The 26,676-nt window shown below is 41.6% G+C and overlaps 1 protein-coding gene across 2 annotated transcripts in view; it reads left to right on the top strand.

Moving 5' to 3' along the window:
• The window catches only part of LOC126197697 (inter-alpha-trypsin inhibitor heavy chain H4-like), a 189,209-nt gene that overhangs the window by 127,470 nt on the left and 35,063 nt on the right, over window positions 1–26,676 (top strand). For both annotated transcript variants that reach the window (XM_049934659.1, XM_049934657.1), the window contains exon 13: window positions 11,205–11,234. In XM_049934659.1, the coding sequence (XP_049790616.1) occupies window positions 11,205–11,234 (30 nt within the window). The remainder of the gene's footprint in view (window positions 1–11,204; window positions 11,235–26,676) is intronic.

Here is a 26,676-nt window from a genome sequence, read left to right as displayed (position 1 = left end):
AACCAAAGACTGCGATTCATTGGCAGAACACTTAGAAGGTGCAACAGTTCTACCAAAGAGACTGCTTACACCACGCCTGTCCGCCCTATTCTGGAGTACTACTGTGCGGTGTGGGATCCGCATCAGGTGTGACTGACGGATGACATCGAAAAAGCACAAAGAAGGGTAGCGAATTATGTATTATTGAGAAACAGGGGAGACAGTGCCACAGACATGATACGTGAATTAGAGGGGCAGTCATTAAACCAAAGGCGTTTTTCGTTGCGACGGGATCCTCTCATGAAATTTCAGTCACCAATTTCCTCTTCCGATTGCGAAAACATTCTGTTGGCACCCACCTACATAAGGAGAAATGAGTGTCCCCCCGCGCCGTTCGAGAGTGGAACGATAGAGACAGCTTGAAGGTGGTTCATTGAGCCCTCTGCCAGGCACTTAATTCTGAATAGCAGAGTAATCACGTAGATGTAGATGTTCCTCTAGTCTAAGTTTACACGTAGCGGAAGCAGTTCGACTTTGTCACAACTCATGATTAGTTAGTAACATTTTCCTTCCTTCAATATAAGTATGTCTCACAGGACGTTTTGGACATTGTAGAAGTATTTGTTGCCTCGGTTGTTCCACAAACACAGGAAATAATGGTATTTAACTAAGCCATGCAATAAACCTATAAGTAATGCAGCAACTTTTAAATGACAGCAGATTAACCATTCATCTATATCTCATGGCTTCAGAGGACCATCAATTCATGTTTCCTTCTTATGCAGTGAATGAGCCAACGGTACCGCTGTAAGCTTAAGCCATTATGCAATAACAGCCTTTTAAGCTACTTCCAGGGGCAACAGTAAACAGTCACCAGCATTAAGGGTTATATTGAACACACAAATCTTACATCAAACGGTACACATCTATGCACGTACGCATGCCGTTTTGATTTTCAAAGTATGAAGTAAAACCATTTTTCCGAGTTGTAACCCGTAAAAATTTTGTTCCGTGAGTTAAAGGGTTTCATTGCAGCTATCGAGAACACAGATTTTCGACTAGTTATTTTGATAATTTCGTGTCGCATTCTAAATTGTTTACTTCTGTCTGGAGTACTGTGGTAGGCAAAGAGTTTTACGTGTCAAGGACGGATTACTCCTCTGGTGGAGCTCCTGATTCACTTCCGTCAGCTAACCCTAATAGGCTTGATTTCAAGGTGGCAACAAAAACAGGAAACTTTCACCATGAGACGCAGATTTATTTGTTGAAGAGACATTGCGATACATAATATTATGCTATTGCTGGAAAGCGAAAACAGAGAGCGCTCTTTATGACCTTTTGGTTATACTTGGACCATGGGATCAGATAACAGCAAAATTATCTGATAAAAAGAAAAAAAGTTAACTATCACGGAATCCTTACGTGACATCACATTTCCAATGGTTCATTTTGTCCCTGCAACTGAAAATATATTCGAGATAATACATCAGATGCAAAACAGTTGTTGACCACTGTTATCAGCGATTCAACCTTTTAGAGTTCAAGATTTTAATTTCTTCAACGTAAGCTTGATTACCGCCACTTGAAACTTAAGACTTTATGCCACAGAAAGCTATTCTGTTACTGTTTGTTATTGCTGGCACATGCATTCTTCAGATCATAATAAAATACAAACGTGTATACTGTGACTGGCTGGAAGCAAAAATAAATGTATATGCAGCGTAACCAATAACCTCAAATATTTGTAGGACTGGGTGTTGTGTGATGTCCTTAGGTTAGTTAGGTTTAAGTAGTTCTAAGTTCTATGGGACTGATGACCATAGATGTTAAGTACCATAGTGCTCAGAGCCATCTCAAACATTTGTTAGAACCGCTGACAACCTGTCCACGGATAGTTAATCCAAATAACAGTTGCATGGCTCTGCTGACGGCCGCAGAACGAAACACAGCAAAGGCTAGGCGGCGGAGTGGTGGTTTCGGCAAGCGGCTCGGTCATGGCGGGAGCTGCGGTTATCTTCACAGCCTGGTTGTCGTGCTTTGTACCACACGGGTCAGCCATAAGGCGCGGCCTGAAATCTGCACCGAGCATAACTCTAGTACCGGTGTTCCACCCACACCACTGTGACAGTCTAGAAGGGTTTCTACTAGTGCATTATGCGCCAGAATAATGCGTCAGCTCTTTCTTTTCTTTTTTTTTAATTTACGCGTCAAGTTCCGTAGGACCAAATCAAGGAACAAATATCTAAGGTCATGGAACGTGTCAGTAGATGAAATTACAACATAAAAGAAATACCAGATAAAAATAAAATGTTTATGAACCCGAAAAAAAGTCAGTCCATAAGTTTAAGTAAACGCAATCAACAATACAACGAGAATCAGCTTAATTTTTCAAGGAACTCCTCGACAGAACAGAAGGAGTGATCCATGAGGAAACTCTTCAATTTCGATTCGAAAGCGCGTGGATTACTGCTAAGATTTTTTAAAGTCTAGTGGTTCCTTATTAAAAATGGATGCAGCAGTATACTGCACACTTTTCTGCACAAGAGTTAAGAAGTCCGATCCAAATGCAAGTTTGATTTCTGCCGAGTATTACCTGAGTTAAAGCTGCTTATTGTTGCGAATAAGCTAATATTGTTAACAAGAAATGACAGGCCAATGTCAGAATACCCAGACCTGTGAGCAGTGGTGTACTTACACATTGCCCGAACCGCCCGTTTCTCAGCCAAAAATGTCCTTTTACAATGGGAAGAGTTACCCCAAAATATAATACCATACGACATAAGCGAATGAAAATAAGCAACGTAGACTAATTTCCGTGTCGAACGATCACTCACTTTAGACACCTTTCGAATGGTAAAAATGGCAGCTTTAAGTCTTTGAACAAGATCCTGGACGTGGGCTTTCCACGACAGTTTACTATCTATCTGAACACCTAGAAATTTGAACTGTTCAGCTTCCGTAATAATATGCCCATTCTGTGAACATAAAACGTGAGGTTTTGTTGAATTGTGTGTTAGAAACTGCAAAAACTGAGTCTTACTGTGATTTAGCGTTAGTTTATTTCTACAAGTCATGAACTTATGTCATGAAGTGTACTATTCGAAACCGAGCCAATGTTGCACAAAATCCTTTACTACCAAGATAGTGTCGTCAGCAAACAGAAATATTTTAGAGTTACCTGTAATACTAGAGGGCATATCATTTATATAAATAAGGATCAGGAGTGGCCCCAGCACTTTCTCAACACTGTGAGTAATGATCTTTTGCTGGCTGCTGTTAAAGGAAGAGGTGAACCAATTGTGAGCTACTCCCCGTATTCCGTAATGATCCAACTTCTGCAGCAATATTTTGTGATCAACACAATCAAACGTCTTACTTAAATCAAAGAATGTCCCTTTTGTTTAACCCATCCAGTACCTCACAGAGAAAAGAGACTATAGCATTCTCAGTTGTTAAATGACTTCTTAAGCCGAACTGTACATTTGTCAGCCAATTATGTGATATAAAATGATTAATTATCCTTACATACACAACCTTTTTAATCATGTTAACAAACACTGATGGCATACAAATAGATCTAAAATTGTCTACATTATTAAGCGGCTTTACTACTGAGTACTTTAATCGTTCAGGAAACTGACCATTCCTAAAGGAAAAATTACAAATATGGCTAAATAGATGGCTAACATGTACAGCACAGTACTTTAATATTCTGCTAGGCACTTCATCATATCTGTGAGAGTCCATAGTCTTCAGTGATTTAATTATTGGCTCAATCTCCCCCTTGACTGTATCACAGAGGAGTATTTCAGACATCAATCTCGGAACGGCATTTGCCAAGAGAGTTATATGATTCCCTGTGAAAATAAATTTTTATTTAATTCACCAGCAATGCTCAGAAAAGGATTGCTAAATACTGTACATATATCTGATTTATCAGTAACAGAAATATTTTTACTACGTACTGACTTTATCTCGTCCTACTGACCAGACATTTCCTTCACAACTGACCAAATGGTTACAATTTTATCCTGTGAATTAGCTATCCTGTTTGCATACAACACACTCTTTGCCTTCCTAATAACGTTTTTAAGCGCCTTACAGTAATGTTTGTAATGGGCTGCTGCATCTTGTTTGTGACTAGTTCTAATATTTTTATATAATTCCCATTGTGCTCTACATGATATACTTATCCCACTTGCCAGCCACCCAGGCAGCCTTTTACTGCTAGTACCCCATTTAGAACGTTTTAATGGAAAGCAACTCTCAAAGAGTAGGAGAAATGTGTTAAGGAAAACATTGTAGTTGGCATCTATGTTATCGGCACTATAAACATTCTGCCACTCTTGTTCCTCGATGAGGTTTAAAAAACTCTTCATTGCTGTTGAATTAACTTTCCTACATAGTTTGTAATTACGAGTATCTATGACATTTGTTTGAGTACAAAAACCTTTTAGTGTTAAAATTTGTGCATCATGGTCTGAAAGGCCATTCACCCTTTTACTAACAGAATGCCCGTCTAGTAACGAAGGATGAATATAAATGTTGTCTATTGTTCCCCTGAACCCTAGTTGGAAAACAAACACAGTCTGCATCAGTTCATATGAATTTAGGAGATCTACCAACATCCTTTTCCTTGCACCATCATATACGAAATTATTATTGAAGTCACCACATACAACTAATTTCTGGTACTTCCTACAAAGTGAATCAAGAGCCCTCTCTAGCTTGAGCAGAAACTCAGAGTTAGGGTACCTATAAAGAAGAAACATCAGAAGTTTAGTGTCGTTAAATTTAATTGGCCCTGCACAACATTCAAATATGTATTCAGTGCAGTGCCATGATACGTCTATGAACTGAAATGGAATATTGTTTTTTTACGTACATGGTCACTCCGCCACCCCGCAAGGACCTCCTTGAAAAACAACCAGCCAGTCTGTATCCTGGTAAAGGAAGCCTGTGAATTGTCAAATTATTTAAGTGGTGCTCCGATATACCAATAAAGTCAGAGTCAACATCTATAAGCAGTTCACCAACTTTATCTCTAATACCTCTTATATTTTGATGAAATGTTCTAATTCTTTCTCTACTTCGAAACATGATGTCCTCTGAAGGTGATTCCTTAGTTAGAGGGTCTTCTTTTAAGCAGGTATATCTATCAGCTGGCTTCAATCTAAAAAAGGTGCACCTCTAACACCAACTACTATAAGAATTTTTCCATGAGTGACCCCACCTCCACCCACTACACTGTCACCTCTAAGCTTTGCCAGCCTCTACCTACCATACCTACTGAGATGCAGGCCATGCCTAGTGAAACCCGATCTACTGATAGACTCAACTGGTACGCACTTTCCTTTCTGACAAATCATTGTTGATGGAAGCAAATGACATCCAAAGACGCGAGGTGTTGTAGGTGAAACACAAGATAGTTTTTGTGCCCGGTAGAATTCGATGGGGAATTGCTGTTAAGAGCATAGTTTAAAACTACGCATAGTGTGTAATTAAGACTACTGTTCGTAAGGAACATTACGGCGTTAGCGACTTAAAATATATGACGCTCCAACCAGCGACAGCTATGATATATAATGTCCTATACACTTAGGTGACGAAAGTCATGAGATACCTCCCAAGATAATGACGAACCTCCTTTTTCCCGGCATAGTGCAGCGATGTGGTATGGATTCAACGGGTCGTTGGAAGTCGTCTGCAGAAATGTTGAGCCATGCTGCCTCTACAGTTCTACATAATAATGACAGTAGTGCAGGTGGAGGATTTTGTGTACGAACTGATCACTCGATAATGTCCCATAAATGTTCGATGGGATTCACGTCGGGCTTTGTGGGTGACCAAATCATCCTCTCGAATTGTCCAGAATGTTCTTCAAACCAATCGTGGACAACTGTGGCCCGGTTACATGGCGCATTGTCAACCATAAAAATTCCATCTTTGAATCGTTACAAATGGACTTCAAATATAACCATTTTCAGTCAATGATCGGTTCAGTTGGGCTAGAGGACGCAGTCCACTCCACATAAACGCATCCCACACCACTATGGAGCCACCACCGGCTTGCACAGAGCCTTGTTGACGACTTGAACCCATGGCTTCGTGGTGCCTGCGTGACATTCGAACCCTAACGTCGGCTCGCACCAACTGAAATCAGGACTCATCGGATCAGGCCACCGTTTTCCCAGTCCTCTAGGGTCCATCTGATGCGGTCACGAGCCCAGGAAAGGCGCTGCAGGCGATGTCACGCTGTTAACAAAGGCACCCGTGTCCGTCGTCTGCTGCCACAGCCCATTAACGCCAAATTTCGCCACGCTGCCCAAATACACTCCTGGAAATGGAAAAAAGAACACATTGACACCGGTGTGTCAGACCCACCATACTTGCTCCGGACACTGTGAGAGGGCTGTACAAGCAATGATCACACGCACGGCACAGCGGACACACCAGGAACCGCGGTGTTGGCCGTCGAATGGCGCTAGCTGCGCAGCATTTGTGCACCGCCGCCGTCAGTGTCAGCCAGTTTGCCGTGGCATACGGAGCTCCATCGCAGTCTTTAACACTGGTAGCATGCCGCGACAGCGTGGACGTGAACCGTATGTGCAGTTGACAGACTTTGAGCGAGGGCGTATAGTGGGCATGCGGGAGGCCGGGTGGACGTACCGCCGAATTGCTCAACACGTGGGGCGTGAGGTCTCCACAGTACATCGATGTTGTCGCCAGTGGTCGGCGGAAGGTGCACGTGCCCGTCGACATGGGACCGGACCGCAGCGACGCACGGATGCACGCCAAGACCGTAGGATCCTACGCAGTGCCGTAGGGGACCGCACCGCCACTTCCCAGCAAATTAGGGACACTGTTGCTCCTGGGGTATCGGCGAGGACCATTCGCAACCGTCTCCATGAAGCTGGGCTACGGTCCCGCACACCGTTAGGCCGTCTTCCGCTCACGCCCCAACATCGTGCAGCCCGCCTCCAGTGGTGTCGCGACAGGCGTGAATGGAGGGACGAATGGAGACGTGTCGTCTTCAGCGATGAGAGTCGCTTCTGCCTTGGTGCCAATGATGGTCGTATGCGTGTTTGGCGCCGTGCAGGTGAGCGCCACAATCAGGACTGCATACGACCGAGGCACACAGGGCCAACACCCGGCATCATGGTGTGGGGAGCGATCTCCTACACTGGCCGTACACCACTGGTGATCGTCGAGGGGACACTGAATAGTGCACGGTACATCCAAACCGTCATCGAACCCATCGTTCTACCATTCCTAGACCGGCAAGGGAACTTGCTGTTCCAACAGGACAATGCACGTCCGCATGTATCCCGTGCCAGCCAACGTGCTCTAGAAGGTGTAAGTCAACTACCCTGGCCAGCAAGATCTCCAGATCTGTCCCCCATTGAGCATGTTTGGGACTGGATGAAGCGTCGTCACACGCGGTCTGCACGTTCAGCACGAACGCTGGTCCAACTGAGGCGCCAGGTGGAAATGGCATGGCAAGCCGTTCCACAGGACTACATCCAGCATCTCTACGATCGTCTCCATGGGAAAATAGCAGCCTGCATTGCTGCGAAAGGTGGATATACACTGTACAAGTGCCGACATTGTGCATGCTCTGTTGCCTGTGTCTATGTGCCTGTGGTTCTGTCAGTGTGATCATGTGATGTATCTGACCCCAGGAATGTGTCAATAAAGTTTCCCCTTCCTGGGACAATGAATTCACGGTGTTCTTATTTCAATTTCCAGGAGTGTAGATAGGTTCGTCGTGTATCCCACAAAATTTTTCCTGTGATTGTTTCATGCAGTGTGTCTTGTCTTTTAGCACTGACAACACTACATAAACGCCGCTACTCTCGGTCGTTAAGTGAAGGCCGTCGGCTACTGCGTTGTCCATGGCGAGAGTTAATGCCTGAAATTCGGCATTCTCAGTTTACTACTGACGCTGTGAATCTCAGCCTACCACTTTCAGAGATTGAATGTTCCATGTGTCTAGCTCCAAATACCATCCCACGTATCCCACGTTCAAAGTCTGTTAATTCCCGTCGTGCGGCCATAATCACGTGGGAAACGTTTCAGAGGAATACAAATGATAGCTCCGCCAATGCACTGCCCTTTTGTAGCTTGTGTACGTAATACTACCGCGATCAGTACATGTGTATATCGCTGTCCCATTACTTTTATCACCTCCATGCAGTATGCCTCCTTCTACGGCTTCATCATTTCTATGCCAATAAACAGCACCATACTCACTGCTCAGTGACAACGATTTGACAGAATGTCAAAGTAGTGATAGGATATGGAATCTGGCTTTAGAGGATGCTATGTGGGTGTCCATGAAATGTTCCATTTGATTTTTCACGCTATTACCTTTGTAAAATTCGAAACACAGAATATACTGGTGGAGAGCTTACGTATTCTTTTGGCATTTATGCTGTGCTCTTGGACCCAATACAAGGGAATGCCTTGTAATAGGCTTGATACATGCATATACACTCTCTTCACAGATGAGGTAGTAAGAAAGGTGACCTTCTTGAAGCTAACTACACAATATTGTAACTTCAAGAACACTGTGAAAAACAGAAACTAATGATAAATTTCTAAAAGATATTATGGACGACATTTAGATATTATAGGAATTATAGTTACAGGCTGTCAGGAATATAAACAGCTTTTTGAGCTGTATTTAATAAAAAACCAAACCATGAAAAGTGCCTTGCCTTATAAATTATCGAAGGGTGATACGCCAATGACACCTCAATGGTACCCATAAAAGACTGTGAGTAAGAGAAGGCTTCCACAAAAGAATATTTAATACATTTTTTAAAAAGAAGTTATGAAAAGTTAATAAAAAAGTACTCAGAGATACTATGAAGATATAAATTGCTCGGTGCCACATTTGAAATCTTCTTTATCATAATAGTGACAGTAACAACGAATAAAATGAGCAATATTGTATACAAAATCAAAGAACTGCCTTATGATAGTGAATGAGGGAAGGTGGCCTTTAAAAATATGAGACTCAAATTTCCACATGTTTTACATTTATACAGCTGTTAGATCTGCACAATTTAAAATGGACCTCATAAAATCCAATCATATAGTGGGTCGGGGGTCTCTTGTGTTGTTGCTTTTTCACACTTGAGGAATATTTCTTTCTGAGTTTGGTTATTATCTTCAGTAACTCTCAAGGGAGTATGGGTTCTTTCCTTCAGCATTAATGACAGTAAGCTATTTGCAGGCATACAAGACCTATAAAGATAGCTGAAATGACAGAAAATGAAGTAAGTCAATAAACAGCGTCTCTCTTCTGGGAGAAAATCACGTGATAAAGGTTGAAATTGCGAAAAAATCTGGCTTTTTATGTTTATAAATATCCTTCACTGTTCTAAGTACTTTAAGATAAGAAGTCACGAGTATATTCAAGCTGCGCCCGTTCTAAGTGCTGTAAGTTGAACTAGGATTGCTACAAAGAGAAAAATGTTTCATAGTCACTTAACTCTAACTGTGATTCATAAAGCAAAGTCGAATAAAGAAATGGCACCAGTGTAGTATTACATTCCGCAATAACATGATGAAACATAAAAACAATAGCTCAGATGGCAAGCTCCGAATAACGCATCAAAGAAAATGAGAATTCGGTAGATATATAACGTCAAATGTCAAAATCAGAGCGGGGGATGAGCTCAAGATAAATACAAATATTTGTTAAAACCTATGAAAGAATGAACTAACTGCAACATTGTGTGAAGCGCTTTAATTAGACATACCAAGCTATCACAAAGTAAATATACTTGGAAATTACGACAAGATATTTCAAGATATCATCTAAAATAATCTTACTTTAGAAGAACATGGAGATGAAAGACTTGTGTTCTGTGGAGTCCCATATGTACACACTGTAGCTTAGTTTACATTGACGACAAGTGTACTGAAAGAAAATGACATGAGAAGTTTATTGGGAGATGTAGGCTGACTGAAGTGTGGAGATAAAAATTTAATGTAAAATATGAAAGTACTAGGTACTGAAAATTAAACGAAAAATACAAAATTAAATGGAAACCAATGGCGTTATAATGACTGATGTATTGGAAAAAGGTTAACAGAAAAATTATTAATCTTATTATTTTTGTGGTAAGCGTGGTGCTCGCATACATTATATATCATTACATCAATTGTTACGATATTTCTTGTTACAAACTGAAAGAAACTCTTATCTACCTATGTGACCAAGCATGGAATTATTTGCACTGTAGTCTATACTACAAACATTGATAATCATTACTACTAAACTGTTCTGGGTATCATTTACAAAAATGTAATATAATGAGTCGCCTACTATAAAGCTTGTTGTGTCATATAATTGTCTCCTATATGACAGAAGGCACTGTTTGTTTTCTGTGGCATTTTACTACTCTCTATTGTGTAAAAAAAGCAAATATTTCAGTTGTCTGTTTTTGCTTAAAATATTTTAAGCATTAAACAGTAATCAGCTCTTATTAAGAAGATTACACAATTTGACTTTCAATAGTAATAACAATGTTCTATAATTGCTGTATGAAATTTATCATTTGTTTTATAAGGGTAGCTATGTGTATGTGTTCTCTGTAGCTTTGTTAGAGATATCATTCTGGATGCCAGCAGGTGAAGGAGGACTTGTTTCATAGCTTACTGAAAGCAAAAGCATTTGTTTCTTTTGATATCCTCTCTGATTACAAGCTTATAGAATTTTAATAAATTAGCACTTTTACGTGACATCATCTCTATTCATTTTCAGTCAGGTCTATTTCAGTAATTAGTTATTTAATAGACTATGTAGTTAATCCACTTTGTATTGTTGTTTTAGAAACTGAATCACTATAAACGACTTATTGTCCCCAGATACAGTTGTTAGCTATAAAGCTAGGATTTTCGAAACTCAAATACACTTAACGTATATCTATCGAATTAAATGCTGTACATTGTTAAGAAGAAATGATGAGACTGTAAAACTGATGTAAGGTGATGCTACTTTGCTTGTGGCAGTCAACAACAGGGTGTCGAGTTATTCTATAGTTTCTAAGAACACAGGCTTTTTACCTGGACAGGTTTAAGGGATTACCCTTGTTTCACGCGTAATACATTCAATTGAGCTTTCTGTACGTATTATAGAGTGCAATTATGTAATTTGTTATTACAAGCAATAATGAGCATAATGTTAATGAATGCTCGGTAATCTGTTTCAGATCGGTCATTTCCATCGGTTGACTTTGCAGGTGAGTACAGCAACAGATTTAATAGTCCAGATACATAGTATAAATGATGTTGTAGATGAATACATGCACAAAATTTGGATCGCACAGAATGGCCAAATTAGACAGTTGACGCCAGGATAGGAATAATAAGGATAGGGTCAATAAGGATTCTTACTAAACACACAGCTGGTTTATTCAGAGGAGAGTACATGGGCCCTACGTAGTCGAAGGCATAAAGGGAAACTTCAGTCCCTTGGAAATCTGTAATAAATGGTTCCAAGGAATCACTACGGTTTCAGATAAGAGTTGACAACGATATTTTAAACTCTTAACAACACCAATATGGCCATTAATAACAGGAGATATCGAAACGTGATTCTTTTACCTGCCAGATTTGACGACACTGTAGAAACAAGAGTTGCTCATGTACATGTGAGTCTTTCAACTGCCACATTGTCAACTGCTATCAGTATCTAGTCGTAAAGGGATTGTTTACAGACGCTATGGGTTACATTAGCGTTTTGTGAGCGAGCATTATCCTGTTGGAAAGCAGCCCCTGTAATGCTATTAGTGACTGGCAGCACAACAGGTTGAATCACCAGACTGATGTGCAGATTTCCATTCAGGGTGCGTCGGACAACCACGAGAGTGGTCATGCTGTCGTATGAAATCATACCGCAGACCATAAATCCAGGTGTAGCATCAGTCTGTCTAGCAAGCATACAAGTTGGTTGCAGGCTATCAACAGGCCTCCTTCAAAACAACACACAGCCATCACTGACACCGTGAGAGAACCAGCTTTCACCAGAAAACAGACCATAACTCGACCCTGCCCTCCATTGAGATCTCGCTTGACACCACTGAAGGCGTGAGTAGCGGCGGTTTGGGGTCAGTGGGACGCATACTACAGGGCTTTTGGCTCGGAGCTTTCCTTGAAATAAACGACTTGTAACAGTCTGTTATGTCACTGTGGCGTCAACTGCTGCTCAGATTGCTGCTGCAGATACTGTACGAAGAGCCAAAGCCATACGCCAAACACTATGGTCTACCCTTCCGGTGGTACCGTGTGGCCGTCCGAAGCCCCTTTCTCTTGCGACCGTACATTCTCGTAACCACCGCTACCGGCAGTCTTGTACAGTGGCTACATTCCTACCAATGAGAATGTGGGTTTCGCGTGAGGCGTGCCAGAGACAAATCCCTGCAGTCGCGCTATCCTCTATGTCCTCAGTGGCTCAGATGGATAGAGCGTCTGCCATGTAAGCAGGAGATCCCGGGTTCGAGTCCCGGTCGGGGCACACATTTTCATCTGTCCCCGTTGACGTATGTCAACGCCTGTAAGCAGCTAAGGGTGTTCGTTTCATTGTACTTTCATTCTAACGAGCTGCATGGTCACCGATGGTGTCTGTTCTTTCGGACATGTCCAAAAAAAACAGATACCATCTTAGTATATACATAGCCGGCCACTTGACCATCTTCTTCTTCTGTGCGAATGCACAAACAGTGCCCGAACTCTTACGGGAATCGGCAACGCGCCGCGAGTAATGCGTATAATGGGCGGGGGCACTACGAATGTAGTGCGGGACAATACGTTGAGAATGTGGGTTTCGCGGGAGGCGTGCCAGAGATAAATCCGTGCAGTCGCGCTATCCTCTGTGTCCTCGGTGGCTCAGATGGATAGAGTGTCTGCCATGTAAGCAGGAGATTCCGGGTTCGAGTCCCGGTCGCGGCACACATTTTCATCAGTCCCCGTTGGCGTATGTCAACGCCTGTAAGCAGCTAAGGGTGTTCATTTCATTGTAAGTTTAAGAATTAGTTATGAAATTCGGTTAGGTTATAGTGATGTCAACGCCTGTAAGCAGCTAAGGGTGTTCGTTTCATTGTACTTTGATTCTAACGAGCTCCATGGTCCGAAAGAACAGATACCATCTTAGTATACACGAGAAGATTGTAACTGCTAATACTCTATAGTTTTCATTTTCAAGAGGGTATATCTTTTACATGCTTCACATACAAACTTGTGCAACTGTTTATAGTTACGTTTAACATCAGAGCTTTATTTAAGTTTCGCAAATGTTAAATTTGTCTTTCACCGGACGCACGGCAAGCGTCCAGACGATAGCCCAATTGACCCCATGCTTTTGCAAGCATGCCTGGAGTCATTGCGTTCCCTGCTGTGGCTATGCGTCGCCGCAGTTCATTCACAGTTATTGGAAGAGGAGGCACATGGACGCAGTCTTTTACGAATCCCCACAAATGAATCTCACATCTTGAAATCAGGCCCACAAAGAGGCCCATGTGAGATCGTACTTACCTTATAGCCAATTCATGGTTTAGGTAGCTCAGTGTTTAAAATTTTTTTTAAATCTGAGCCAGCGCTATGGCGTTCCACTCTGTTGAAAAATGTAATTTTCTGCGTGATTTGTTGATGTGTTAGGGCCATCTCCATCGATTAGACCTACGTTACATAATGAACAAGCAAGTTAGTGTGTGAGGTAGCTGCTTTAGGGATACCGCTATTTTCAACCATATGAACCGGCAGCTTCCAACTACGCCAAAGCTATGGTTCAGGTTTGATGGTAAGTTTAAATTCGCCCGAATTTTCTATTTTCAGTCATTTGTAAGAACTTGATGAAATAGGATGAATCTTTTTGAAAGACCCTACATATAGTACGCAGACATGCTAAAAGTTATATAAAATTGTATTTGCTCTCCCTCACCCTCTACCACATAACGCACAAGTACTCTCCGAATGCAAAACTTAACACAGGCTGTGATCATTGAAACACGAATACTAAAACAGAAAAAGCTCAAATCAACGAATCCGGAGGTGGCACTTACGTGATCACTTAGACAATAAGTGGATGAGACTGCCTTTTCTCTGCTAAAATCTCGTGTCAAAGAGTTTAGGGAGAATGTCAAAGACCACAAAACACTTACCACATTCATCATCACGCTAATCAACTCGTTTCAACCATCTTGTAATAACAAAAACTACATTCAGTCAAAGTATGGGGAACTCTTAATCTATACCCGACAAGCGTCTCTAAGTAGTTGGTCTTCACATCTGAAAAGATGCGAAAGACTGAGGGGCTGTCCCCTGTCCGAAGACCCGTTAAGCAGACATGATTTCCTGTAACTGGATGGAAGAAGTTGCGCCACGGTTTTACGGACTCCTTATTTGAAACTCGTTATCCGCCTTGCCCAGCCATCGTTCCTCCCATAGACGCATTACGGGAGTTCGCAGCAATGACAATGCGACAGCCAGGGGGTGGTAATTTGCATCCCGTTAAGTAGGGTACGTGCCTTCTTAGCTGTGGTATCGGGTGCTTCGTTTCCACGAATTCCCACATACCTTATACAATAAGAATCATAACTCCTTCTCCTGTCTCTGCATTCCGCCGTGTGACTGATGAATCTCTAATTTTTTCAACAACAACCATTACTTCCTCCTTAAACGTATAGATTGTTTAAATATTATCTACAAACAGTTATGTTAGCAACTATTTCTTCGACGTGCAACATTCATCTTTAAAAAAAATGGTTCAAATGGTTCTGAGCACTATGCGACTTAACTTCTGAGGTCATCAGTCGCCTAGAACTTAGAACTAATTAAACCTAACTAACCTAAGGACATCACACACATCCATGCCCGAGGCAGGATTCGAACCTGCGACCGTAGCGGTCGCTCGGCTCCAGACTGCAGCGCCCAGAACCGCACGGCCACTCCGGCCGGCCATTCATCTTTAACACTTGGCCTCTTGTAGCTTCTTGAAGCGAAGCATAGGGCGGAGATGTTCGGATATTCCTCTCACTCTATGCCCCCTGTATTTACAAATTCTTATAAACGTCACAGCACATACAGACTTGTAACTTTGAATGACTCAAAGGCATTACTTAGCGTACAAACGCTCTCGAAGGCATTAATCCAGAGAATGCTACAGTTTCTACTTTGTCTCTGCTTTGAGACTCGTTCTCTTCTACTCTAGGAGCCCCAGATTCAAAACATTAAGCTTTTCTTGCTTTCTGCCTAGGCCAAGAGACTGATATGGAACGAGGCAGTGTAGTGATTAAGATTATGGGCATGCATACGGGATGAGTGGTATTTAAATCTCTGTTCGACCTCCAGTTTGGATTTCAGTGGTTTCACAAAGGCATTAAATACATGAAGTGACCTGACAAGGCCTCACTAAACAAGAACAAGCTCCCAGGTATATAAATAATAATAACCAGTTTGATAACAAAACGGGACACTTCTCACTAAACCACAATGGCTGTAGTCAATTTAGTCACCAGAAAAGTGTCAAATTGTTGGATTCCTTTATTACCCGCTACGGTCGCAGGTTCGAACCCTGCCGCGGGCATGGATGTGTGTGATGTCCTTAGGTTAGTTAGGTTTAAGTAGTTCTAAGTTCTAGGGGACTTATGACCACAGCAGTTGAGTCCCATAGTGCTCAGAGCCATTTGAACCATTTGAACCTTTATTACCACTAATAAGTATAAATTTACATACCGGTAACGGAACATTAATTCTGTGAACTAACAATGTCCAGCTGGACCACTGTTTGGACGGCTGTCCAGAATTCACAGCCACAGAAGAAATCTAAGACCACTGAATACCAAAGGACAATGTTACTGAACGTTAAAACTTTGTCAACTAGAAGTAGGCGACTTTGGTAATGTTTGTATAATAATTCATTACGTCAACAATCACTTAGATGTATAAAAAAATATTCACATTACCGGTTTCGACAAAGATTCACCACTCCAGATGTGCTTAATCCACAAAAAGTTTCGTACAGATAAAACAAATATAAAATCGTTTAATATTTCAATGGATGGACATCATATCATCACATGGTAAAAGACATTAGTAGAACTGTTAAATGAATTAATGATGTTCGAAGTCTGTTTTATCTATAGAAAACTTTTTTGTGAATGAAGCACGTTCAGAGTCTTAAATATTTCCGAAAACGGTAATGATAACACTTTTATGTATCCAAGCGATCGATGGCGTGACGAATTACTACACAGTCGGAGATAGACTGCTGGCGATGGTGTCCAGGATGGTGCGTCGCTTTCAATTGGTTTGGCTGTGGCTTTGCGATGTCCTAAGATATACGTGGCAGAATGATACGGAATGGTGTATTTGTAACCACCTGACGTCGTGGATGCAGGTAGGGTCGTGATAGCTGCACCTCCTAAAGTCGATGTGGGCACTCTTGTTCGCGAAATGGGCACCTCTGATCTTACTGGGGGTACCGCATATTCCCATGACTGTTCGTTTCTATCTGACGATACCATAACAGCTATAGCGTCATTCTTCGGCCATGCATATCCAGGGCATTAAGCAGGTGGACTACTAGTTCACCAGGAGAGATGGTTGACCGTCGTGGAGTCAAGGGGAGTCATCGTCGACAGCTGCTGGAAGCGAAGTGCCTGGATCCTTGCTGTTGACGACCATGGGCATGGGGACGTCGGCTGCGAAGTAGGCCTCAATATGGCCTCTAGTGTCAGTGTCGTGCTGACCGGCTGGCTCCCATTTCGCAAGCACTGCTGCTCCTGCTGCAGTTGTTGGTCGAGTCCAAACGTTGAACGTGGGATATCTGCAACAGTGAAACACGCAGAATCCTCGAGGTCGCAGCTAACTATATATTTGTGGAGCTATGATTGATTCCGCAGTTCAACCTCCACTATACCGTACCATAAGGTGGATGATGTGTGCTGGGACTCATGAAGAAACCACACATTATTGTGAGTCGTATAGCGATAGAGGCTGGTACTGAGAGAGGAGAGCACGTGGGTTACAGGTCTCACGATACAGAGCTGAGAGAACTGAAGGCAGCAATGTAGTGTGTCTGTGAGGCTCAGTTGTTTCTGGAAAATCTTGAATGGCAAAAATCCTCATCGACACTAGCAGATAGGCAGTGCGGATTTTGATGCAAAGTATGTATATTACTGAAGATATCAATGATAAGTTTTTGAATTTCCTCAACCGACCCTCTTCCCCTCTGGTATCATCTGCAGTTGCCAGATTTCCCCACCCCTCTGACATAGGTCACTTACCCTGTGTATAAAACGGTGGGGCGTCGCTGTCGAAATATTGTTGTTGAGCTAAGTATAAATTGGAGGAAAATTCGAAAATCCAAAATGGTGCATTGCCATGTTTGTGGACGAAGACCACTTGTGCTAAATGTAGAATTAAAGATGGCCATTAGATTTTACACTGGGGTCACTTTTGCTAAGTACAGAATCCAAGATGGCCAACCTGGGATACTGGAACAGTCTGTGTGACAGTATACAGCAGCAACCAAGATGCTGATCTACTTAACATGTTTCCCTCAACATATTATTCACTATGATGTGTGTCGCTCTTTGTAGCTGTCAGGTCATTTATAGAATTCCAGAATTTCCACTTTCATGTTATCATTTAAACAGCTGTTGCATCAAGTTTAAGGTTGGCAGACAAAAACTGTCGACACATATGTCGTCCCGCTTCGTGCTTTTTCAGTACCAAAATTGTAAACCTACCTTTCCCCGTAAGTTTACACAACAGCCCTTGTGGTCTTATAGTTCAAACTAGTTATTTTGGAGTTTACTTTAAAACTATGTATCTATATGTGTACTAACCTGTCCTATGTCCACTAATGCTATGTTTAAGCAATATTTCTCTGACATTAAGATTTTAAGTAACACCCCTTCTCTAATTTGACATCACAGTTTAAACCATTAAACTCTCCAGGGCTACATTTAATTTCAAATACAAGAGCCAACAGCTCACTTTTACTAGCCTTAAATAGCGGAAAAATTCCCGAAATTCACTTCTTCTAAGTTCAGAAATGACGAGAAATTGAAAATAACTCAATCTAAGCTCAACATGACGAAAGGTCACTGATTTTCGCAATTATAGAGCAGCACTTGTTGGGACCCCATCAGTTATTAGAACTATAAAGCACTTTCAGAGAGAATTTTCACTTTTCAGCAGAGTGAGTGGTGATATGAAACTTCCTGGTAGATTAAAATTATGTGTCGGACTGAGACTCGAAATCTGAACCCAGTACTAAGGACCAAGTTCGAGTCTCAGTCTGGCACACAGACATAATCTATAGGGGGCGTTATAGAGCACTTATCCTTATTTTAAATCCGTTAAACTCCCTACTGAAACCTCTATAACAGTCAAACATTGATAACTGTCCTGTGGGGGCCATCAAAAAGTGTCAGCATGCGAACCATGCAACGAAACATCATCGATATAACATCATCGATGTGGGCTTCCGCAGCCGATCGAGCACTCGTGTACCCTTGATGACTGCACGACGAAATGCTTTACGACTCCCCTTGGCCCGTCAACACCGACTTTGGACTGTTGATCTCTAGAAACATGTTGCCTGGTTGGACGAGTCTCGTTTCAAATTGTGTCGAGAGGATGGACGTGTACAGGTATGAATCCATGGACCCTGCATTTTATCAGGGGACTGTTGAAGTTGCTGGATGCTCTGTAATGGTGTGGGGCCTATGCAGTTTTAGTGGTATGGTACCACTGATACGTCTAAATACGACTCTGACAGATGAAGCGTACGTAAGCATCCTGTCTGATCACCTGCAGTCATTCATATCCATTGTGCATTCCGACGGACTAGGGCAACTCCAGAGGACAATGCAACACCACACACGTCCAGAAATGCTACAGAGTGGCTCCAGGAACACTCTTCTGAGTTTAAACACTTCCGCTGGCCACCAAACTACACAGACATGAACATTATTGAGCATATCTGGGACACCTTGTAACGTGCTATTCAGGAAATATCTCCTTTCTTCGTACTCTTACGGATTTATGGACATCCTTGCAGGATTCATGGTGCCAGTTTCCTCCAGCACTACTTCAGACATTCGTGGAGTCTGTGGCATGTCGTGTTTCGGCACCTCTAGATGCTCCCGGTGGTCCTAAATGATATTAGGCATGTGTACCAGTTTCTTTGGCTGTTCAGTGTAGAAAATTTTTCTAACATATTCGAAGAATGAGATTTCTTAAGGAAAAACAAAGAGATTGTAATATGATTGTCCTTTCTGTCATTTCATTTACAACCTTCTATCAATTTTTTTCGTTTCTCTAATTAATTTTATAAGTTACTTTAAACATGTTTTGTATTTTCCAGGCCATTTGAGTGACAGTTTTTCGAATATTTTAGGTGATAAAAATTAGTGATTTATGCAAATATCTGCTAACATCCCAGCTAGGGTGCTACCCGTTGCCAACCCATCTTTCTGTCTGTATATTTTGTTATTACAACTGAAGTAATTGTATGACAGTACCAAGGTGAGCACACAGCCACGGGCTCAAAATGACATTTTTTGACAAAATAGCCCTATATTATTGGAGCTACTAGATTCCCAAGTTCATGTGACACTAGCTGACCACAAATTCTTCAGTTCCCTCACAAGGAATTGCTAAACACACTGGGAATGGATAGTACAACCCTTCTTCCAGACGGTTGTTTTCAGTGCACAAATTCATAGTTTAAGCAATCGTATGCTGATTCATTGGTGCCATATATGATATTAACCCATGCACCCAATGAGGCTCTGCAAACTGATCTCAACTCAGTAACCCTCTTGTAGGCGTGTCTTCCGCTCACTTCAGACTTTGAACAAACAGTGCGCTCCTGAGTGACCTCGAGGGATAATTACCAGGTGTTGTCCATGCACGTCTGATATTTTTTGAAGCTAACAATCACACAATCACATCAACAGCAAAATCATCCACTACAAAAGATATGTTGATGACACACATGGTACCAATGAGGAAATAGACACATTAGCAACAAATATGAGTAGCAAGCACAAAATCATTAAATTCACCGCTAAACACGAGACCAACAACAGCATAAATTTCTTAGACGTAAAAATCACCAAAAAAACCATAAACAAGATTTTGAGATTTATAGAAAACCAACATCCACTCATGTATGTATCAACAGCTCATCTTTTCATCCAAACCAGCATAAGATGGGTTATTTTAGATCCACATTGAATCGGCTACGCAGAATTCCACTTGAACCAGTTCAAAAAGAAAGACAAATCAGTATATTAAAACCATAGCCTCAAACAATGGATACAGCCCTCTCATGATAGACAAACTATCACAAAAAATAAGCTTCTACACAAACAACAAACTCCAGCAGTTAGCAATTAGCAGTACACAACGTAAAGAATAACAACCTCCCAAACAAAAATTCTGGGATATACAAACTCAAATGCCAAAGTTGCCCAACTTCGTATACAAGACAAACTGATAGAAGCATTGAGACTCGGTTCAAAGAGCATATAGATCCCATACGTTTGAAAAACATTTCAAAATCCACATTTTCCATGCACACAACTACTAACAGTCATGGAATAAAGAGAATTGAAGCCCATGTACAAGTATTGTACCATTCTGAGAAAGATAGTTTTATGAACCTGCTCTGAAGAGATTGAAATATATGTACATAAAAGTAAAGAAGACTTCCGGCATAAGAAGTCAGCCAACGGCCTTGTCAAAGAGGGCGGAGGAGCGGATAGAGGTTCAGGGCACTCTCTTGTCCTAGGGGTGGGAAATTGCCCCTAAAAACGGAAGAATCAGCAATGATCAACGACATGAGGATGCAGAAGGCAAGGGAAACCACTGCATTAAAGACACGTAATGTGTATCCACAAGACATGTGGCCTGCAATTGAAGAAGTGTCATGATGATCTCTCCATTGGCAAAAGATTCCGGAATAGTCCCCCATTCGGATCTCCGGGAGGGGACTGCCAAGGGGGAGGTTACCATGAGAAAAACATTGAATAATCAACGAAAGGATAACGTTCTACGAGTCGGGGCGTGGAATGTCAGAAGCTTGAACGTGGTAGGGAAACTGGAAAATCTGAAAAGGGAAATGCAAAGGCTCAATCTAGATATAGTAGGGTTCAGTGAAGTGAAGTGGAAGGAAGACAAGGATTACTGGTCAGATGAGTATCGGATAATATCAACAGCAGCAGAAAATGGTATAACAGGTGCAGGATTCGTTATGAATAGGAAGGTAGGGCACAGGGTGTGTTACTGTGAACAGTTCAGTGACCGGGTTGTTCTAATCAGAATCGACAGCAGACCAACACCGACAACGATAGTTCAGGTATACATGCCGACGTCGCAAGCTGAAGATGAACAGATAGAGAAAGTGTATGAGGATATTGAAAGGGTAATGCAGTATGTAAAGGGGGACGAAAATCTAATAGTCATGGGCGACTGGAATGCAGTTGTAGGGGAAGGAGTAGAAGAAAAGGTTACAGGAGAATATGTGCTTGGGACAAGGAATGAAAGACGAGAAAGACTAATTGAGTTCTGTAACAAGTTTCAGCTAGTAATAGCGAATACCCTGTTCAAGAATCACAAGAGGAGGAGGTATACTTGTAAAAGGCCGGGAGATACGGGAAGGTTTCAATTAGATACATCATGGTCAGACAGAGATTCCGAAATCAGATACTGGATTGTAAGGCGTACCCAGGAGCAGATATAGACTCAGATCACAATATAGTAGTGATGAAGAGTAGGCTGAAGTTCAAGACATTAGTCAGGAAGAATCAATACGCAAAGAAGTGGGATACGGAAGTACTAAGGAATGACGAGATACGTTTGAAGTTCTCTAACGCTATAGATACATCAATAAGGAATAGAGCAGTAGGCAGTACAGTTGAAGAGGAATTGACATCTCTAAAAAGGGCCATCACAGAAGTTGGGAAGGAAAACATACGGTCAAAGAAGGTAGCTGCGAAGAAACCATGGGTAACAGAAGAAAAACTTCAGTTGATTGATGAAACGAGGAAGTACAAACATGTTCCAGGAAAATCAGGAATACAGAAATACAAGTCGCTGAGGAATGAAATAAATAGGAAGTGCAGGGAAGCTAAGACGAAATGGCTGCAGGAAAAATGTGAAGACATCGAAAAAGATATGATTGTCGGAAGGACAGACTCAGCATACAGGAAAGTCAAAACAACCTTTGGTGACATTAAAAGCAACGGTGGTAACATTAAGAGTGCAACGGGAATTGCACTGTTCAATGCAGAGGAGAGAGCAGATAGGTGGAAAGAATACATTGAAACCCTCTATGAGAGTGAAGATTTGTCTGATGTGATAGAAGAAGAAACAGGAGTCGATTTAGAAGAGATAGGGGATCCAGTATTAGAATCGGAGTTTAAAAGAGCTTTGGAGGACTTACGGTCAAATAAGGCAAAAGGGATAGATAACATTTCATCAGAATTTCTAAAATAATTGGGGGAAGTGGCAACAAAACGACTATTCACGTTGGTGTGTAGAATATATGAGTCTGGCGACATACCATCTGACTTTCGGAAAAGCATCATCCACACAATTCAGAAGACGGCAAGAGCTGACAAGTGCGAGAATTATCGCACAATCAGCTTAACAGCTCATGCATCGAAGCTGCGTACAAGAATAATATACAGAAGAATGGAAAAGAAAATTGAGAATGCGCTAGGTGACGATCAGTTTGGCTTTAGGAAAAGTAAAGGGACGAGAGAGGCAATTCAGACGTTACGGCTAATAATGGAAGCAAGGCTACAGAAAAATCAAGACACTTTCATAGGATTTGTCAACCTGGAAAAAGCGTTGGACAATATAAAATGGTGCAAGCTGTTCGAGGTTCTGAAAAAAGTAGTGGTAAGCTATAGGGAGAGACGGGTCATACATAATATGTACAACAAGCAAGAAGGAACGATCAAGAACTAAGTGCTCGTATTAAGAAGGGTGTAAGACAAGGCTGTAACCTTTCGCCCCTACTCTTCAGTCTGTACATCGGGGACGCAATGATGGAAATAAAAGAAAGGTTTAGGAGTGGAATTAAAATACAAGGTGAAAGGATATCAATGATACGATTCGCTGATGACATTGCTATCCTGACTGAAAGTGAAGAAGAATTAAATGATCTGCTGAACGGAATGAACAGTCTAATGAGTACTCAGTATGGTTTGAGAGTAAATCGGAGAAAGACGAAGGTAATGAGAAGTTGTAGAAATGAGAACAGCGAGAAACTTAACATCGGGATTGATGGTCGCGAAGTCAATGAAGTTAAGGAATTCTGCTACCTAGGCAGTAAAATAACCAATGACGGACGGAGCAAGGAGGACATCAAAAGCAGACTCGCTATGGCAAAAAATGCATTTCTGGCCAAGAGAAGTCTACTAATATCAAATACCGGCCTTAATTTGAGGATGAAATTTCGGAGGATGTACATCTGGAGTACAGCATTTTATGGTAGTGAAACATGGACTGTGGGAAAACCGGAACAGAAGAGAATCGAAGCAATTGAGATGTGGTGCTATAGATGAATGTTGAAAATTAGGTGGACTGATAAGGTAAGGAATGAGGAGGTTCTTCGCAGAATAGGAGAGGAAAGGAATATGTGGCAAACACTGATAAGGAGAAGGGACAGGATGATAGGACATCTGCTAAGACATGAGGGAATGACTTCCATGGTACTAGAGGGAGCTGAATAGGGCAAAAACTGTTGAGGAAGACAGAGATTGGAATACGTCAAGCAAATAATTGAGGACGTAGGTTGCAAGTGCTACTCTGAGATGAAGAGGTTAGCACAGGAAAGGAATTCGTGGCGGGCCGCATCAAACCAGTCAGTAGACTGATGACCATAAAGGAAAAAGTAAATCACCATAAAATGTCCTCAGTGAACAAACTGAGTTAGCCAATGCAGCCTTTCTTAAAAATTTCGTTCACCTGGTTTCGAATTTAAAGTAATAATAAAAAAAATGAAATATCCATTGTTGTAATATTTATATTTGCAGATCCGCCCCAAACCATTTACCGTCGTTTCGGTGTATGCCATAATATTTACATAATATGTCAATAGTTGTAATATTTATTTATGTAAATCTGGCCATTATCATTTACTTTGATTCCAATTAATACCATAATATTTACGGAATATCACTGCAGTAACACTTTATAACTGCTTTATTTATTTATCTTAATTTTAATCGGATTTCTTTCAATATAAATAGTAAGTAATGTAACATTAGCAATTTACAAATTTCTGCTGTCACGTACATGTATATAACGAAATATATCTGAGAGTGGATGTCTTTGGCATCGTTATGATTGTAATATCGCCATCTTTGTATACATACCTCCAGGTGATGAAACGTCTGAGTGTGTAAGTGGTGCTTTAGATTATGTGCATACATGTACACAAAAAGTACATGATACTGTTTTCGCTGCTGCTAGATCATAAGCAGTCTGCACTGGAACATAATGGTGTGGGTTTTTCACCATAAGTAACCGAAGCATCTTTCCTATAATAATTCGTTATTTCACTTAAAATTGTTGTGAAGCACAATTACGGTTAAAAGGACGTTGTAACACATCTTGTTTTTGTTGTAGGGAACCACACCACAAGGAAATTTCGTCAGTTGGCGAAGAAAATGGCGAAAGCTAATGTAAAACGTGAACTAGCCGTCTGAAATGAATCTGTCGGTTCGAAACCGGTATCGGCGCTATCTAAATAAATATATAGCATTGTAAAATGTGGCTGGTTGCTACTATCTCTATTTCAGAGTCAAACTGTACCGTTAATATAATTTTAATCTGATCATAAGACAAATAATGTAGTTGGACTTCAGCATTCGGGTGTTGAATAAGGCAATACACTTCATCACCTCAGTAAGGCTATAAAAAGCTCGTTGATGCCTGTCACCTGAAATTCCAACATCAATGAAATGCTGTTCCAGGTGAGGTATACAGGTACCGACATTTACGCTTTGTTATCAAATGCGGAAAATGGGAATGGCGGTGCCGCATGAGTCAGTGTGGGGAAAGACGATGGCAGACCTATGGCGTCCTGGTGATTGGGGCAATCGTTTGAAACAAAGGTTCTTGTGAAGGCTGTATTCTTATGAGCAAATGCGTGGTTACGTCTATGTTGACAGCGAACATACTGAAATGAGAAGTGTGTGTTAGTACACCACATGTGGGAAAAATTGTCTAAAGAACACCACCTAATATGGGCACTGTGAAAATTTAGAGAGAAATTCACCAAAAATCTCGTCGCCAATGACTGAAGTTGCCTGACAAGGGCCCATTTAGCAAGAACAATCTCCTAGGTAGGCAAATAACAATAAACACGCTGTTAGCAATAACGTAAAAGAGACTTTTCCCTTGAAACCACAAGGGCAGACGATAATTTCGTCATAGAGACACTGCAAAACTTCTTCGATCAATCGGTAATTTCTCTGAGCCCACTGGATACCAAATCCTGACGCTGACGTCCGTTGCTCGCGGTGGACTGCTGGTGCCACATGTGGGCTCCGAAAGTGATGGAGTCCACGACAGTGCGTCAGCTTCAGCTGGCTTGGCTCCGGCCACCCTGAATCCTAAATACAGTCGTGGAGGAAGGGTATAGCTCGGGCTACTTGGGGTCAGGAAACATCGCAGATACAAGCAGGGCCGCAACAGGCGTGCCCCCTAATGGCAATGTGGAAGGGGCCTATTTACGAAGCTGTCGCCTTTGGTCGTGGCCTTGGCTGCCGGTGTTTACCACGACAGCAAGCCGCTGTCGTCGTCATTCTTTGGAACTGTTAAATGCTAATCCTGATTGCTTCTTCCTTCCTTTTGAATTTCGTGCGGACTTCCTTTTGACTTTTATGCTATTGACAAATGCATTTACACTGCTCAAAGGCATACTGAGGCATATCTACAGCGAAACTCAGTGTCAGTTGAAAATAATACTGTAACCCACCAAAAGAGCTCAGAGGGATGCAAATATAAGTTCAGTTGCATGTCAATAAAATCATGGGTTAGGAAACGTTCTAGTAATGAGGTACCACACGGTACACATTGCAAAGAAGAACAGAAATTATCGTCCTTAACCAGACAATTGCTCGATGTCCTAAGTTTATTTCAATGCGGAAAATTTCGTTATGGAAGACACCTTCAGGACCAAGTGGGAATGTTGACATGTTTTAGTGCGTTGGTGAGCTATTCCTGTGGTGAAGTAGCTACAGGTAAGTCATCTAGGACAGGTCAAGTCTTAGAACAAAAAAATTTAAGTCACTATCAGTCCACTGATTCATCTCCAAATTAACAAAGAAATGTGAGGAAAAGTAAAATTTAATTAACTACATTATATTTGATGAGAAAGATGAAGAACCAGATCAAAAAATTCTGGAAAGTAATTATTATGTGACATGAGTAGACAGTATTTGTGTGATTTAAACGTTTTATAGCGGACTGAAAGCCGCGTAACTGGGTAGTTTGTGCCTCCAGCCTATAGGACGAGAAACAATTGCTGTACATTGGCCTCGGGCACTTGACACATAGAGGTCGAAAGAAAAATGGCAGCACTGCCACAGAAGAGAAAGATTTCGACGAATAGTAGAGATGTTTCCCAGATTAGTGGGATACTCACGTTGTCGA

This window comes from Schistocerca nitens, chromosome 1, assembly GCF_023898315.1.
Source record: "Schistocerca nitens isolate TAMUIC-IGC-003100 chromosome 1, iqSchNite1.1, whole genome shotgun sequence".
In the NCBI taxonomy this organism is placed as follows: domain Eukaryota; kingdom Metazoa; phylum Arthropoda; class Insecta; order Orthoptera; family Acrididae; genus Schistocerca; species Schistocerca nitens.
Note: the sequence above shows the minus strand (reverse complement) of the source record. Positions and strands in the feature narration are given on the sequence as shown.